A 15,738-nucleotide genomic window follows, 5' to 3' on the forward strand; every position below is an offset into this window, starting at 1 on the left:
TCAAATTTAGTGTAGTAAAATACTCACTAAAATTAAAAAAAAAAACAACAAAAAACTGGAAGATGCATAAAAAATATAGGTCTAGGAATACACTTTGAAAATTGGTTATACTTTTTATTTTATTATTCTTTTTCCATGTTTGAAAATTGTGTAGTTTGCTTAGCTGAAAATAATATCATCTGAATATATGAAATCTGAGAAGAGTTGGGTACCTTAAATATTCTATTGCTGGTGGGTTTTTTTCACTCTCAGAAAATATAGTTACAGTATCCCCTGCTGTGCTTTGAGTAGTCTGTATGAATACTGCTAACTCTTTAAGTTAAAGATTTCAAAGCACCAAAATATACATAGATAACTTAAGTCATGTCAGCATGGTGAGAAAAAAAAAACTTTGTAGTAACCAAAATCTTAGCCAATATGAACTTTAGTGGACCAAGAATGAAGTAAATAAAGATTACAGCTGAGGCTCACTCACAGACACTGTCCTTTCCAGCAGGTTTTATATACAGAAGAGGATTTAAAACTAAAAACATCCCACCTTCAGTTGTGGCAGACACTTGACAGCAAAGAAATGGTCCATTCTTCTTCAGAGATTAAGACATGAACTATTATCCAACTTTATTTCAATTAGACTAATTTAAACTCTTTTTAACCTTTTATAGCATACAATAGAAATCTGTTTTGACATAATTGTCTAAATTATAGCTAAGTTTAACACTATATGAAATGTATTTTAGAATATGACTGTGTCCAGTATTCCTATTGAAGGATGTGCAAATACCGCATCATACTATTAATATCTTATAATTGGAAAATTATTTTCAACTGATGAAGCCAACTGCCCTTTCAAATATCAGTTGAAATGCAGGACACTTCTACATGGTACATATCAGTAGACTCATTTTAGAGATAGTCAAACTGGAGCACAGAAAGCTATGACCAGTAATTAGAAAGTATAAGTAAAATATAATTATGACTTTATTATTGTATAAAGATTCTACCAATTACAATAATTACATCTAGTTATTTTGCCAACTTTTTTCTAGGGTTTTGGTAGCCCATCAGGTGAACATTGGCTGGGAAATGAATTTATCTTTGCAATAACAAGTCAGAGGCAATATTCTCTAAGAATTGAATTAATGGACTGGGAAGGAAACCGGGCATATTCACAGTATGACAGATTTCACATAGGAAATGAAAAGCAGAATTACAGGTAAGAATCTATTGACATTCTTTTGACTCTGCTCAGTGATAAATATTGTTCGTTGTTCACTTTTTAAATATGAGAAAGGATAATAATATGATACTAATTTTCATTGAAAGTGAATAAAGGGGGTAAAAATAAAATAGAATTTGGATTTCTCAGTGATGGAAGGTTAGACTAAACCTAACATATCTGAGAACAAGGTATGATCTATTAATCGCGCTGGCTGGTAGAATTGCTAAAACTTTGTATAAATTTTAGCATATCTGAGACCATCATCTCTCAAAACTGGTTGAATAGAAAAGGATAATGGATTCTCCATTACAGCTTGAAGGTTTTCTACCTTGGAAACATACAACTGAAATAACACAAGTGGGAAGAAAAGATGGAAAATGCCGTTGAAAAGCCTGATAATTCTAAACTAAAAATTCAGTGTAAATGAAGAGGAAAAACAGAATACTGGATCTGTTTGTGAGGAGATAAAACACAAAACAAGGTGGCAGGTACTGGACAGCTTAATTCATCAGCATCAGCAGTATGTCATTAATTACAGCAGGGATTTTAAAGATAAAAGATACGGGAAACTTAAATCTGCTTGTTAAAACAGGAAAAAAAACCCCAACCTTGGAGATACAAAAGATATTGATGATCTAAGTGTTTAAATTTTTTTTTTCTTAGACATTGCTTCATCTGAATAGGCAGTACAATATTGGAGAAAGAAAATGAAACCCATAAGAAGATCCTCGATTATTTATTACAGCACATCTAGTTAGCATATGACTTAAGAGACAAACAAATGCATTGTAAAACCAAAAGATCAAGTCATAGCATGTGAAACTAGGTTGTCATTCAGATTTTTAAATTCAAGTAACTTGATTCTCAGAAATGCTGATTGCCTCCCTCCTCCCTGGGCCTCCAGAGAAATGGCAATGAGAGCAATTTGCTCTTTCTGCTGACAAGACTCCGCCCATGTGGAACACATAATGTCCCTGTCCTGTGGGGTTTGTCAAAGGGTACTACTGGATAATGTAGAAGTGCAAAAGCCACATTTAGAAGCAATCTGTATAGCTCTGCTCTAGCATAAAACAAGGGCTATCCCAAGGCACACAAAGGACAGCTATGATCTCTATTGCCTCCAGCAATGATGTACCTGGCACCCATGGCATGCCATTTCCCCAGATTCAGGAAGGTGGAGCACCCATTCTGAGGCACTCCTAGGCAAAGACTAAATATAAGTAAAGGAAATGTCTCAAAACTGAGGCTAGAAATATCTATACAAAATATAAAAACATCATTGTAAAAGTGGATGATGTTGGGCCATAAACATTAGCAGAAGATACTAAAAAATAAAAGATGGGTCAAATACTTGTCAAGTGAGGAAAAATGTTAAAGGACAGTTACACATACCTCTAAAAATTACTACGAAAATCAGAGAAGATGCTAGGTGTATTACTCAGAGGGTGAATTACGATGGCTGAATTTGCTAACAAAACCAGTGTTTTTTCTTCTCACATTTATTCGGACTGGATAGGGACAGCATGTATTGTTGAGGAATCAGAAGGACGTTAAATATTTAACTTATGTTAAAGCTTAAGTTAGGGGAGGATTTCTTTTCAGGACTCATATGGGTTCATTCACAGCAAAATAAGGAGAGATTTTTGGTTTTGTTTCAAAAGCTAGACTGCATTTGTAGTAAGGTAGGAGAGCAACTTTGAAGTGCTTAAGGGATTTCTGCCTATCATAAATCCATGTAACATGCCTAGAGCAACAGAAGAATCAAGGAGTTTTGGGGAAGGGCTGGACCATTGTCCATCCAAGTCTGGGAACTCTGCTGGGGACTGTAACCTGAGACTGTCTCAGATGCCAACAACCAGCCAGGATCAGGGCCCCGGCTTAAGAAACGAAGTAAGGTTGCCTATGTATATTTGATTGATTGCACTTTTCCTGGCACAGTTTTACCCTTATCCAAGTAGCACATCCCCAGGCAATCCCTGAACACAATGGTGGGATCCCATGGAGCAGGGACTGTGCAATGCATGCTGTGAGCAAGTCCATGTTAGTTTGTTGGGGAAGAAAGCCTAGCCATACAGACATGAATCATGGTGTGCCGCTAACTCTGAAGGCCAAAGAGCAAGCCCTAGCCCAAAATTTAAACTTTAATCAAATTTTGAATTGCCCTTTGTCATCTGTAATAAACCTTGCCTCACAGAAAGAGGCTTTAAAGGACTTGGGCATAGGATTTGTTTCTCTGCCTTGGCTGATAACACAGGAACTTGGAGATTTATTAAATAGGTTTAATATGTTGATGGACATATAGAGAGTAGTCCTGGAAAATCATCCTGCATCAGTCAAGGTCTCCAAGATGTCTATATGAACAGAGAAATATTTAGGAAAAGAAGGGAAGATAAATCCACTTTCATTAGAAGAAAGGGAGATCTTTCTATGAAACTGTGAAACTGTGAAAACTGATCCATGACTTTTCTTCTTGCTGAACAAGAAAAACAAAAGAGATGTATTTCAAAAATGTAGAAATTATATCAGGAAGGTTGTAGAGGCCTCAAAATATATAATGTTAAGTAACAGGGATAAATTCTGCTACCCATATTCTAGTCACTTTTCCAGAAAAATAAGAAGGATTTTGACCTGGGACTAATGACTGCATTTTTGGTTCCTGTCCTACTTCCTAGTCCAATTAAAGGCCAGAATGAGCTCTACTCATGCTGTCTGTATATGGCCTCCTTATGGTACAACAGAAGTTCCTGTGTCTAGGGAATGGGGAATTGTTTCCACTCATTCTGGAAAAATCAGAGAGGGAAACATGAAAAGGTAAAAAGGCTCTGTCCATCTCTGTTAGATCTTTGGGTTTCAGATTAATTTCTCAATTACTTTTAATCAAACATGTCTAAATATGTAAAGAAATAACTGAGTAACACAGTGACAATTCTGGGAATAATGAAGTGTAAGCCATATGCAAATCTAAATTGTTTTTCATGCTTGACAAATGGACTACTGCCTAGTCCAGACAGATGTATGTCCAACAGACATTTTGCAAACCAAAATTAGGTTGGGCTCTTTTAGAAGTTATTACAAGAATGCATCCTATGACATAAAAACCCTTTATTTTGCTTGCCAGAATCACTATCTGTGATAGAAACAAATCCAGAAGGCAGGCCAAAGAAAAGTATGATTATTGAGTCCTAAACAGCTGGACACCCTTCAGAGAATGCTGTTTTGTCTTTATCTGAAGAGCTGCCATTAAGAATTTAAATTACTCCTCTGAAGTTGAAAACCACAGTTCCCAGCCTCCTGCTTGCAGTGTCTTTCCTTCACAGTAGTCAAGCATTTGCCATGTTTGCTTTCAATACCTCAAACACAGAATGGCATACCTTTTCGAACTTTAATTGCTGTTCATTTGAAATAATATTGTCAAATTAGATAGTCTCTTTATTTTGGAAGCTGTTAGGATTTTCTGCTAGTGACCCACATTAAATATTGCTTCTTCAACAGTGTTTGCAAAAATAAGTAATTGTAGTCTGACTGCACTCTACATTAGTTTTGAATAATACAAGTTAACTAAGAAATAATAACCAGTAGAGACAAGTTTCCAAGCTGGTCTGGGCAGTAGATCAAGGAGATCTGAAATAGAGAAAGAGTACTGAAATGAAAGCAAAAACTCAGGAAGTGGAACATCTTTCATTTATGCTATGGCAGCACCTTGTACATTTGGAAGACATGGAGAAAAAAAAAATTAAGGTTCCAGGTCTCACATGTGAATGTAGCAAATTAAAAAAAAAAAAAAAAAAAAAAAGAAAACAAATACCATGAAGCAATAAAATGTGTCTGAGAAAATTTGGAAAATCATTTTCATGCTGTTTTTCCAAAATCCAGCCCCAGCATTATGCAAAGTTTGATTCAGTCTGGATAACTCCCAATTGGTGATTTCAGAAGGGTTCTGTTTTTTCTCTGGGCTTTTTGTATTCTCTTTACTACTTTTATTAGCTTAAAGAATCTATGATTAAAAAGAGTAATACTGAACACATGTATGTTAAAAATATACTTGTTTCTCTTTCAAAATGAGACAGCTCCAAAAGGGTTTCTGGGAATGCAGAATAAAATCTATTTATCCCAGATGATGACTGCATGAAAGAAAGTTGAGATGAGAAGGTAGATACTGATACAGTAAACGTATAATGATAAATGGTAACTGAAACAGGAAAATCAATGTTATACCACATGTGAAAGCTTCAATAGCATGAAAATATTTAAGTGAGTAATTTCCTTTGGAACATCCTTAGGCTTCTTATCTACACAAAATGATTACACAGAGGGTTGTCTGTAAATACGATGAAAACTATCTCTGCCAGTCTTACCCTGTGGCAAGTAAAATCTCCACAGAGTAAGAAGTGAAATCTCGCAAGCCCCATTTAATGCAGTGTTTCTTAATTTAAGTCAAAGGAATTAGTCACAGAAAAAAACATAAATTGAAGGAGGCTCCCAGAAGACACGGCATACAGCCTCTCCTATTTTCCTGTGTAGACTCTACCTAGCCCACTGTTTTATATTCTGTTGACATTGTTTGATGTTCTTAGGAGCTGTATAGATATGACATTGCTGCTTTGACCTGTGTCCTCAGCCCCCTCCAGAATTAAACAGTAAAAGTAACCATGTGTTGGGATTTCAGGCACCACACTTCATAATCCCATATATTAGTTAATTAAAAGATACACTGATGTTGGATTTTGCACAGCAGTAATTTCAACCTGCAGGCACATGTGATTTCACTACCCATGATACAAAAGCAGCACTTCCAAGCAAGGCATGGGATAGAGAATGGGAGATATATAGTTTTTAATTGGCCAAACTATTTGTACCTCAGAACGCTTAGAGAGGCTGAATAGACCCTCACCTCCCTATGGCAATATATTCCAGTGTTTAGTCATTCTTTTCTTTAGAAAAGCTGTCCATTGCTTCAATGACCCACCACCTTTGGTCGTATACATGGAGGAATAGGATTAAATGATGAGGCAGTGCTGCTGAGGTAAGCAAGGCTTTGGGATTGCTATAGGTATAGGTAAAAACTGGTGAGGAACAGAGATCATCCTGACTTCTGTGAGTAAATCATGGGCTTAAGGTGATGGCTGAACTTTAACAGTTAAAATCAAGGAGAACAGTCTTTATATTGGAAACAGCATGACAAAGAGATTAGGAAATCTTATGAGAAAATAAGAGCATCGATACATTATCAGTGGAACAGGCAAGACACAAGCTGACAGAATATCAGTTATATAGAGAAGAATCAGATACATGGGTCCTCAGAGGCAAGAAGTTGAAGGAATTTGTTGCAAACAGAAAAGGCAGTCATTTGCATTCTTCAGGTCACTTCAAACCACTAATGTGGTCTTATGATTCATGCAAATCTAGGTAGCTCAGTTTCCAGGCTCTCCAAAATACTGCCTGTCTCCAGGCTTTGTTTTGGGAAACCGGACCAGTTGCTGAATGTAAACTAACAATGGTTAGACTTCATGGGACCAGGTAGCAGAAAGTTTTTAGTTTATTGAGTAGAGTAATGGATTTTTTAGCTCTTGTTTGTTTAAGAGTTTGTATATTTAGTTTCAGCAATAGTATTATTTCTCTCTGTTTTCTTAGGCAAACTAGATAGGTAGCTTGGAGCCAGAGGCCTTGATGTAATGTTAATCTTTGACTTTTTTTTTAGGTGGAGTCTATTGATTAATTTAATTACCATTGTTGAATCAGTGCTGGAATTTCTTACAAAAATTTCTCACTTCTCTTTTTTAAAGTAGAGAAAAAATATTTTTTTACAGTCTTTTAGATTGTACTAATGAATATGCTGTAACAGGTAGTAAAGGAAGTATTATCTGAGAGTATGCCATTTATGGGGACAGCTGGTTTTATGCATCTCCAATTAAAAACTATATTCCACACAGTATTGCTGTTTCAGAAGCAGGATGTTAACAGACCATTGTCACTTTCCTCAATGTACAAACTTCATTTTCAAATATGGGTGTAGGCCTCTGTTATTACCCAGGCATTTCAATGATGCATTTGCCATAAGTAACTTATTTACTACTTGTGTCACTTGATCAGTTTAGGTAAAACACGGTATCACCCTGAACTGCAATTTCTTCTGAGCCTTCTGCTTAGCTTGTTCTGTATTATTTGTATCACAGTAAGCCCTCAAAGGGTCCAATCTCAGATGGTGAAGAAAAAGTACAGTGGAGGACACATGGGAAATCTGTAGCAAAACAAGAAAATAAACACAGATCCGCTGAGACCCAGCCTTGTAGACAGACCCCAGTACTTTTCTTGCCAAATGTGAAACTACAGAATAACTAAAAAAATAGACATGGTGCAAAAGTTTTAGTCCACAGTAATTTACTTTTCTTTGGAAGCTTGAAATTCCACTTGCAAGTCTAATTCAGAGGAAATATCCATGCAAAATCCTATTAACAGACAGAATGATATCTGTATTATACATACTTGCCATGATTTGAAAATATATTTAATATTTTTTCACCAAACAATGGCATAAAATGGATAACATGGAAAAATTATTTAATGTCTCTAGGTGTGTATATATATATATATGTATATATATATATATATATATATATATAAAAATGTCTGGGTGAAATAACTTCATTCTATTTAAGAACACTTTCAGTCCAATAAAATTCCATGAAGTCTAAATACTGGAAGTGCAGGGATTCAATCTGATGCCCATTAACCAGAGGTCTTCCTGGATCCAGGCCAGTATTGCTATATTATATCAGTGAATAAAGCTCACTGGCAGCCCATGCACTATCTCCAAATGTAAGCAGAAATGACATATAACATTTTCAATGACTAACTGAAAGTTAATGCAAATATACTTGTGGAGTTTATATATAATAAAATTTAACTTAATCCACATAAATCCATATGTATACTATCCATCCACAGCTGATCATTTCCCACCTCTAACTACATAAAGCTCATTTATAGTTCACTATACAATAGCTGTGACTATCCTGAAGCAGAAGCAGAGGTTTTCTTCTTCTGTGTTAGGGAATATAATAAGAACACAGTGAGATGTGCCAGCGACACTGGAGCACAGCTGAAGTCTTGCTAAGATGAGCGGGGGGCTCCTAAGGTATTAGAAGCCAACAGGGAAACACCAGTGAAATACCTCAAAGGAATTAAGGAGTGTTCCTCTAAGGTGATACAGCTGAGGTGCCTCTACACCAATGCACACAGCATGGGCAACAAACAGAAGTCTGAAGCCACCATGTTGCTAGAAAACTATGACCTAGTTGCCATTACTGAAACTTGGTGTGATGAATCCCATGACAGAAGTGTGGCTATTGATGGCTACAGGCTGTTCAGAAGGGACAGGCAAGGAAGGAGGGGCGGAGAAGTTGCCCTCTACATCAAGAAATGGATAGAGGGTGAAGAGCTGTCTCTAAAGAATAGCCCCAAGCAGACTGAAAGCTTATGGGTAAGAATTAGAGACTGATGCAACAAAGGGAACCTTGTGGTTCATGTGTACTTTAGGCTGCCCTGTCAAAGGGAGCCTGTTGACGAGGTCTTCTTACTCCAGCTACAGGAAGCATTGCACTCGTGTACTCTAGTCCTGCTGGGGAGCTTCAACCAAGCTGACACCTGCTGGAAAAGTAGCACAGCAAGTTCTGGGCAATCCAGGAGATTCCTGGATTGCATTGATGCTAACTTCTTAAGCCAGGTAATAGTCCTGCCAGAAGCAATGTGATACTGGACCTGATGGCCACCAACACAAGTGAGCTAATCAGTGACATTCTGGGCTGCAGTGATCGCACACTAGTGGAGTTTACAGTCTTCAGAGATATGGGCCAGGTGAAGAGTAAAGTCAGGACCCTGAATTTTAAGAAAGAAAATTTCCAGCTCATCAGGGAATTAGTCAGTTGGATCCCCTGTGAAACTGATTTCAGGGACAAGGGAGCAGAACAGGGGTGGCAGATCTTTAAGGATGCTTTTGATAGAGTGCAAGTGCTCTTGATCCCCAGGTGTAACAAATCAGGAAAGGAAGACAAGAGACCAGCATGGCTGAGTTGAGACCTACTGTTCAAACTAAAGGGGAAGAAGGGATACACAAGCAGTGGAAGCAGGAACAGGTGTCCTGGGAAGAGTATAAGGACATTGCCTAGTTAGATAGGGATGGAGTCAGAAAGGCCAAGGTGCAGCTGGAGCTGAACTTGACAAGGAATGCAAAGAACAATAATGAGAGCTTCTACAGGCGTGTCAGCCAGAAAATGAAGGTGAAAGAAAGCATATCCCCCATGATGAGCAAGACTGGCAAGCCGGTAACAGTAAATAAGGAGAAGGCTGAGGTACTCAACTGTTTTGCCTCAGTCTTCACTGGCAACCTTTCTTCCTACACCTCTCAAGTGGATGGACAACAAGATGGGGACTGGGAAAGCAAAGTCTCTCCTACTGTAAGAGAAGAACAGGTTCATGACCACCTGAGGAACTTAAACATACATAAGTCTATAGGACCTGACAAGATGCACTCCAGGGTCCTGAGGAATTAGCTGAGGTAGTTGCCAAGTCACTCTCCATGATAAAAGTCATGGCAGTCAAATGAAGTCCCTGGTGACTGGAAAAGGGGAAACATTGCACCCATTTTTAAAAAGGAGGACCCTGGGAACTACTGACCTGTCAGCCTCACCTCTGTGCTTGGGAAGATCATGGAACAGATCCTCTTAGTAGCTGTGCTAAGGCACATGGAGGACAGGGAGGTGATTCAAGACACCCATCATGGTTTCACCAAGGGCAAGTCCTGCCTGACCAACCTAGTGGCCTTCTATGATGGAGTAACTACATAAGCGTACAAGGGAAGAGCTAGGAATGCAATCTGTCTGGATTTTTGTAAGGTCTTTGACATGGTCCCCCACAACATCCTTCTCTCTAAATTGGAGAGATGGGTTTGATGGAAACTGTTCAATAGATGAGGAATTGTTTGGATAGCTGCGTCCAGAGGGTAGTGGTCAATGGCTCAATATCCAGATGGAGATCAGTGATAAGTGGTGTCCCTCAGCAGTCTGTGTTGGGAGCAGTACTCTTTAATATCATCATCAATGACATTGATAGCATGATTGAGTGTACCCTCAGCAAGTTTGCCAACACCACCAAGCTGAGTGTTGCCTTTGACATGCCTGAGGGATGGGATGCCATCCAGAGGGACCTGGACAAGCTTGAGAAGTGGGTCCATGTGAACCTCATGAGGTTCAACATGGCTAAGTGCAAGGTCCTGCACCTGGGTCAGGGCAACCCCGATATCAATACAGGCTGGGGGATGAAGGGATTGAGAGCAGCCCTGCAGAGAAGGACTTGGAGGTACTGGTGGATTAAAAGCTGGACGAGCTGGCAATGTGCACTCACTGACCAGAAAGCTAACCATATTCTTAGCTGCATTAAAAGAAGCAGGAGATGATTCTGTCCCTCTGCTCTCATGAGACCCCACCTGGATTACTCCATTGAGCTCTGGGGTCCTCATTATGGGAAGTGCATGGATCTGTTGAAGCAAGTCCAGAGGAGAGCCACAAAAATGAACAGAGGAATGGAACACATCTCCTATGATGAAAGGCTGAGAGAGTGGGGGTTGTGCAGCCTGGAGAAGAGAAGGCTCTGAGGAGACCTTATTGTGGCCTTTCAATATTTAAAGGGGGCTTATAAGAAAGATGGGGACAGACTTTTTATCAGGGCCTGTTGTGATAGGACAAGGAATAATGGTTTTAAACTAAAAGAAGGTATATTCAGACTAGATATAAGGAAGAAATTTTTTACAGTGAGGGTGGTGAAACACTGGAACAGGTTGCTTGGAGAGGTGGTAGATGTCCCATCCATAGAAACATTCAAGTCCAGGTTGGACAGGGCTATCAACAACCTGGTCTACCTGGAGATGTCCCTGCTTGTTGCAGGAGGGTTGGACTAGGTGACCTTTGAAGGTGCCTTCCAACCCAAACTGTTCTATGATACTGTGGTTTTGTGATTGTATGATACTGAATACTGTAAAGGAATGAGTGAGTAGCAAAGTGAATAGTGGGAAAGAATGAAGGGAATGGATAGAAGAAGGATGATGTGTTGCTCCTCAGGGGTAGGGAAGAGGGGTCTGTTGCATAGTGGATTGGGGAGTAGCAGAGCACTTTCCCCCACTACATACCCATTTTGGTGAGAAGATGGCTCTGGAGCAAAGGGACGGTTCCCAGCACCCAATAATTTTTCGCTTGTATTCCCTTCAAGAAGCAAGAAAATGGGTTCACTTTAGCAAAGTAGGTCTTCCAATAAGCTGTATATAATTATTTGTTATCCCCCTGAAACTTCATAACCGACAGCTTTGCAAAATCTAGTGACTGTCTGCCATGTTTGGGTGAAAAAAGAGCACAGGCTGCAATCGGGAAAGCACAGCTATACCAGACCCAGCTGTAGCAGACATTCAATACCAAACTATAACTGTCCATATGAAATATAATAATTAATTTTCCAAGAGCTACACATCGTTACTGAACTAATAATGAGATCTTGTACTGACATAGTTCACTGAACTGTCTCTTTCATGTGACAGAAAGACATTGATGATTACTTTTCTAAGCTTATAAGTCATATATCTTTAGAAGTGATAAATTTAATTTGGTATTGTATTATGTGGTTCATTGGGGGTCTTGTGGCACAAATAATTCCATACACAGAAGTTGTATTATTTGCTCTGAAAGAGTTAGGTATTTACAGTTTTCATCATTACCCTTCTTACTCTTAAATGGTTCCATGTAAAATGAATGCTGCCATTAGTCTTCAGGCCCTTTTTGATAAAGAACATCTATATACTCTGGTACAGTAATATACTTGGAGGAGCACAAACATCCTCACTATTCTAAATCAATTAATCACAGGCATGAACTGCATTTCGGGTGAAATGAAAATCTTTTTTTGGAAGGTTAAATGCCAGTTCATATATGCAAGGTAAGTCCAGAAATGATAAAATTTTTCAGATAGTATCTGTTTAAAAAACACATTGAAAGCCCCTAACATTTCTTTTTGTGTTTTATTTTGTCACAAATAATGCTAGAGCTCTTTAATCCACCAGTATCTAGGTTATGGAGGGAAACCAACAGAGGTGTTCCATAAACTCTGGGAAATTCTTCACTTGAGAGTTTAAAAAAGTGCTGGTATGCACACATTATAAGGTATACACTGTTGGTTGTAGAGCAGCCTTGCTTTCTGGGAGGAAAGCAAAGCCTCCAGTGTGAGTTTTCCAGATTATGTCTAACAATGACCTAACTATTTTTGTGTATCCACTTATTCATCAATAAAAGGTAGATCTCTATTAGTCTATTTTCAATATTAGCTCTTTCAAGCCATGTTTAAATTGTTGCTGTCTTCACCATTGCTTTTCTCTTTCTTTTTCCTTTGACTGGTTAATTTTCAATTGCCTTCTTCAAACTGGTATATTTTCTTCACCAAAATGGGATAATTGTTCTACATATATCAATTTTCATGTACCTGCAGAACCTACCTTCCAGGGGTTTTGATAAAAAACATTCACTAATTAAGTTTGATTGTGCTCTTATGTTTCTAGAAACTTTTCTTTACTTTGGTGTTTCAGGGCTTTTCAAACACATAGCTGGAAAGAAGCTTGTTTTCCAATATATTCCACTACAGCTATCACTATGGGACATAGTGGGCATGTCATTATCTCCTAAACCAGGCTCCTACATTCATTTTTTAAGAAAATGAAAATATATGAGTAAGAACAAAAGTATCTTATTTTCCCATAAAGCTTATCTACAATAAAATAAACACATCAATTTAAACCACTGATTACTTGAGGCAACAACAAAAAAATGGTTTGTAACAATTTACCAGACTTAAACATCATCCTGGATTTAATGAATTTAAGTGCTTATTCACAAATTAGACATGGTTTCCTACAGGTAGGTAAGATAAAGATTTTCAGTGCTAACATTAGAGCTGTTGGTTTAGGAACAGACTGCAGGACCCTATCTGGGACACTCAATTCCCTGTGCATGCCTGGGGCGAGATAAGCTCCTTAGACAGAAGCCAAATCAGGCAACATGCAAAGCAGAGAGCTGCCTAGAGTTAACCTTTAGGAAATTCTGAAAATAGCAAGGCATTTGTTTATATCCACTGACAGTTCACAGCCCACAGCCTGAAGGTAGGAGACAATGTCCTGTCTTACTCAGGAAAGAAATGAAAGACCCTGGATTAATGCATTCATTTGCCAGAGTATATCCAGACCGTAGTTACTGCTTCCCAAGAGAAAGCAGCAATCCTTGCTGCAGGGGAACAGGCTTGTCAATGAAGCTCTGATACTGTGCAGGGAAGAATTCACTGCTCAGTGAATGAGTAGGTACTGGGTCACTTATCAATGATGTGGCAAGAGGGAATTCTAAGATTATGCTCCTTGCTCCATGGATTAGGTCTCATTTTGAATTAAACAGGCTTTGAGTAAATGATGCAAATATGTTATGAAGCAGTGAGGACTATCATTGAACTCTGAACACCTTGCAAATAATTCTGCTACAGACTTATATTCCCTCTAAGGCTCAGTGAATCTTGAAATTTTTTTTGCAGTGGGACACATGCTGCTGGTTATGGCACTGTTGTGAGGGAAGCTTTGTGGTTTTAAACCTTTCTCTTGCTGAGTGAATAGAAACCACAATTCCTACATGTTGGTTAACCACTCAGATCAGTAAGTTGTTACATGAAGAAGAACAACCACTGGTAGCTCAACTACCTATTACCTGGTGAGGATCTCTATAAAAAACAAAAATTCAGTAGACTTGCTTGAGAACAATATCATGTAAAGCAAGAACAGCATAGTGAAGTCCTTGCTGAGGGCTACTGCACAGGCACATAGATCCAAGAGAACTCTAATGCATGTAAGTATTGGCAGAAAAAATATCTATGGAAACTCGGTAGTGATCTTACTTGTTACATATTGTAGCTCAGTGGAGATTTCACCAGCTATTCCCCAGCTATCAGGGACAGACAGAGCATGACGGGGCACCTAAGAGAAAGCTGCACAGGCTTTTATAAGGTAATGGCCATTTTTTTTGGTTCTCCAATTTCAAATGACTACTCTCATCTTATTGGTATTATCTTTATGAATAATCTTTATTGTTAGTCTTCTTGCACAGTGTTGGTCTGTTTTACGCCTCTGTTGCTTTATGATACCTCTATATATTAGTATTAAGAAAGAATGTCAAACAAGTATTTTGACAAAATTTATAAAATTCTGGTGTGAACGGATCTCACTGTCCCCAAGGTAAGAGCTCCCACTTTTGCCAGTAACAACACCAAGAAGATTTATGTTTCTTTAAGTTAATTCTGTCAAAGCATTTACAAAGAGCTTAAACCTACTGATGTTTGTATTAGTGTAGAATTTAGTATAGAAATCGGCAATATTGTTTCTTCATCTCCACTGGGCTTTGACATGAAACAGTTCCTGAATAAAAGAACCTCGTGAAGCTGGAACACTTCTGCATGTTTTCCACCCATGAGGCATTTTTTCATATCAAAACTATCATGTGTAGGATAACTAGACAACTGCAAGTTCAGATGGCATTTAAATTCAGGCTATCCACTGCATGGACATAAGAGGTGTGATGTTTGGCTCTATTTCTATAAAAAACTAAATAACGCAATAACTAATTTTAAATGTTACAATTATTTTCTTAATCAGCAATTGAGTATTCTTTTTGACACTTTCTTTCACTGTTTAAATTTACTTAATTCCTATACCATGTGTTAAAATTTCCTATGAATTGTCAGGGATATGTGTAAGATATTTCAAAAGTTATAGATGGATACAGCATAACAGTGTGAATATTTGAACTTTCATTAATCTTTGCTAATCACATATGTTGATGATTTAGGTTTGCAACAAAATGAATCTCTAAGTTTAAGGGTGAAAACAGTAAAGGACTGTGAAAGACTAATGCAAAAGTAAAATGCAGAGCGAGGAAAAAATATCTCAGTAAAATTCAGAGTTACAAAACATCTCTGTATTAGAATAGTTCCTTTAATGCAACTATCTGAAAGGAGGTTGTAGTGAGGTGGGTGTCAATCTCTTCTCCCAAGTAATAAGCAATAGAAGAAGAAATGGCCTCAAGTTGTGCCAGGGAAGATTTAGATTGGATATTAGGAGAAATTTCTTCACCAAAAGGGTTGTCAAGCATTGAAACAGGCTGCTCAAGGAAGTGGTTGAGTCACCATCCCTGGAGGTATTTAAAAGATGTGTAGATGTATCACTTAGAAACATAGTTTAGTGGTGGACTTGGCAGTGTTGGGTTAACAGTTGGACATGATGATCTTAAGGGTCTTTTCCAACCTAAAGGATTCTGTGATTCTGTGACTGTATCATTCTCCTCACAATTATCTGTGAATGTTGGAAAGTGGAGTACATTTTCAGGATCCAAATTCAGGTCCAGCTCAAAATATTTAACCTGGACATTATTCTTGTCCTAATCTTGATCAAACCC

The 15,738-nt window shown here is 38.1% G+C and overlaps 1 protein-coding gene across 4 annotated transcripts in view; it reads left to right on the plus strand.

Annotated features, from left to right (window-relative positions):
- ANGPT1 (angiopoietin 1) overlaps positions 1-15,738 on the plus strand; it is a 200,183-nt gene that overhangs the window by 146,606 nt on the left and 37,839 nt on the right. For 3 of the 4 annotated variants that reach the window (XR_013927190.1, XM_080381255.1, XM_080381256.1), the window contains one exon: positions 1,047-1,213. Coding sequence is in view for 3 of the 4 variants with exons in the window: in XM_080381255.1 (XP_080237381.1) it covers positions 1,047-1,213 (167 nt within the window). In the remaining variant the exon portion in view is untranslated. Of the gene's footprint in view, positions 1-1,046; positions 1,214-14,201; positions 14,295-15,738 lie in introns of all 4 variants that reach the window. The other variant, XM_080381257.1, reaches the window with a different exon arrangement.

This window comes from Falco punctatus (assembly GCF_963210335.1).
Source record: "Falco punctatus genome assembly, chromosome: 3".
In the NCBI taxonomy this organism is placed as follows: domain Eukaryota; kingdom Metazoa; phylum Chordata; class Aves; order Falconiformes; family Falconidae; genus Falco; species Falco punctatus.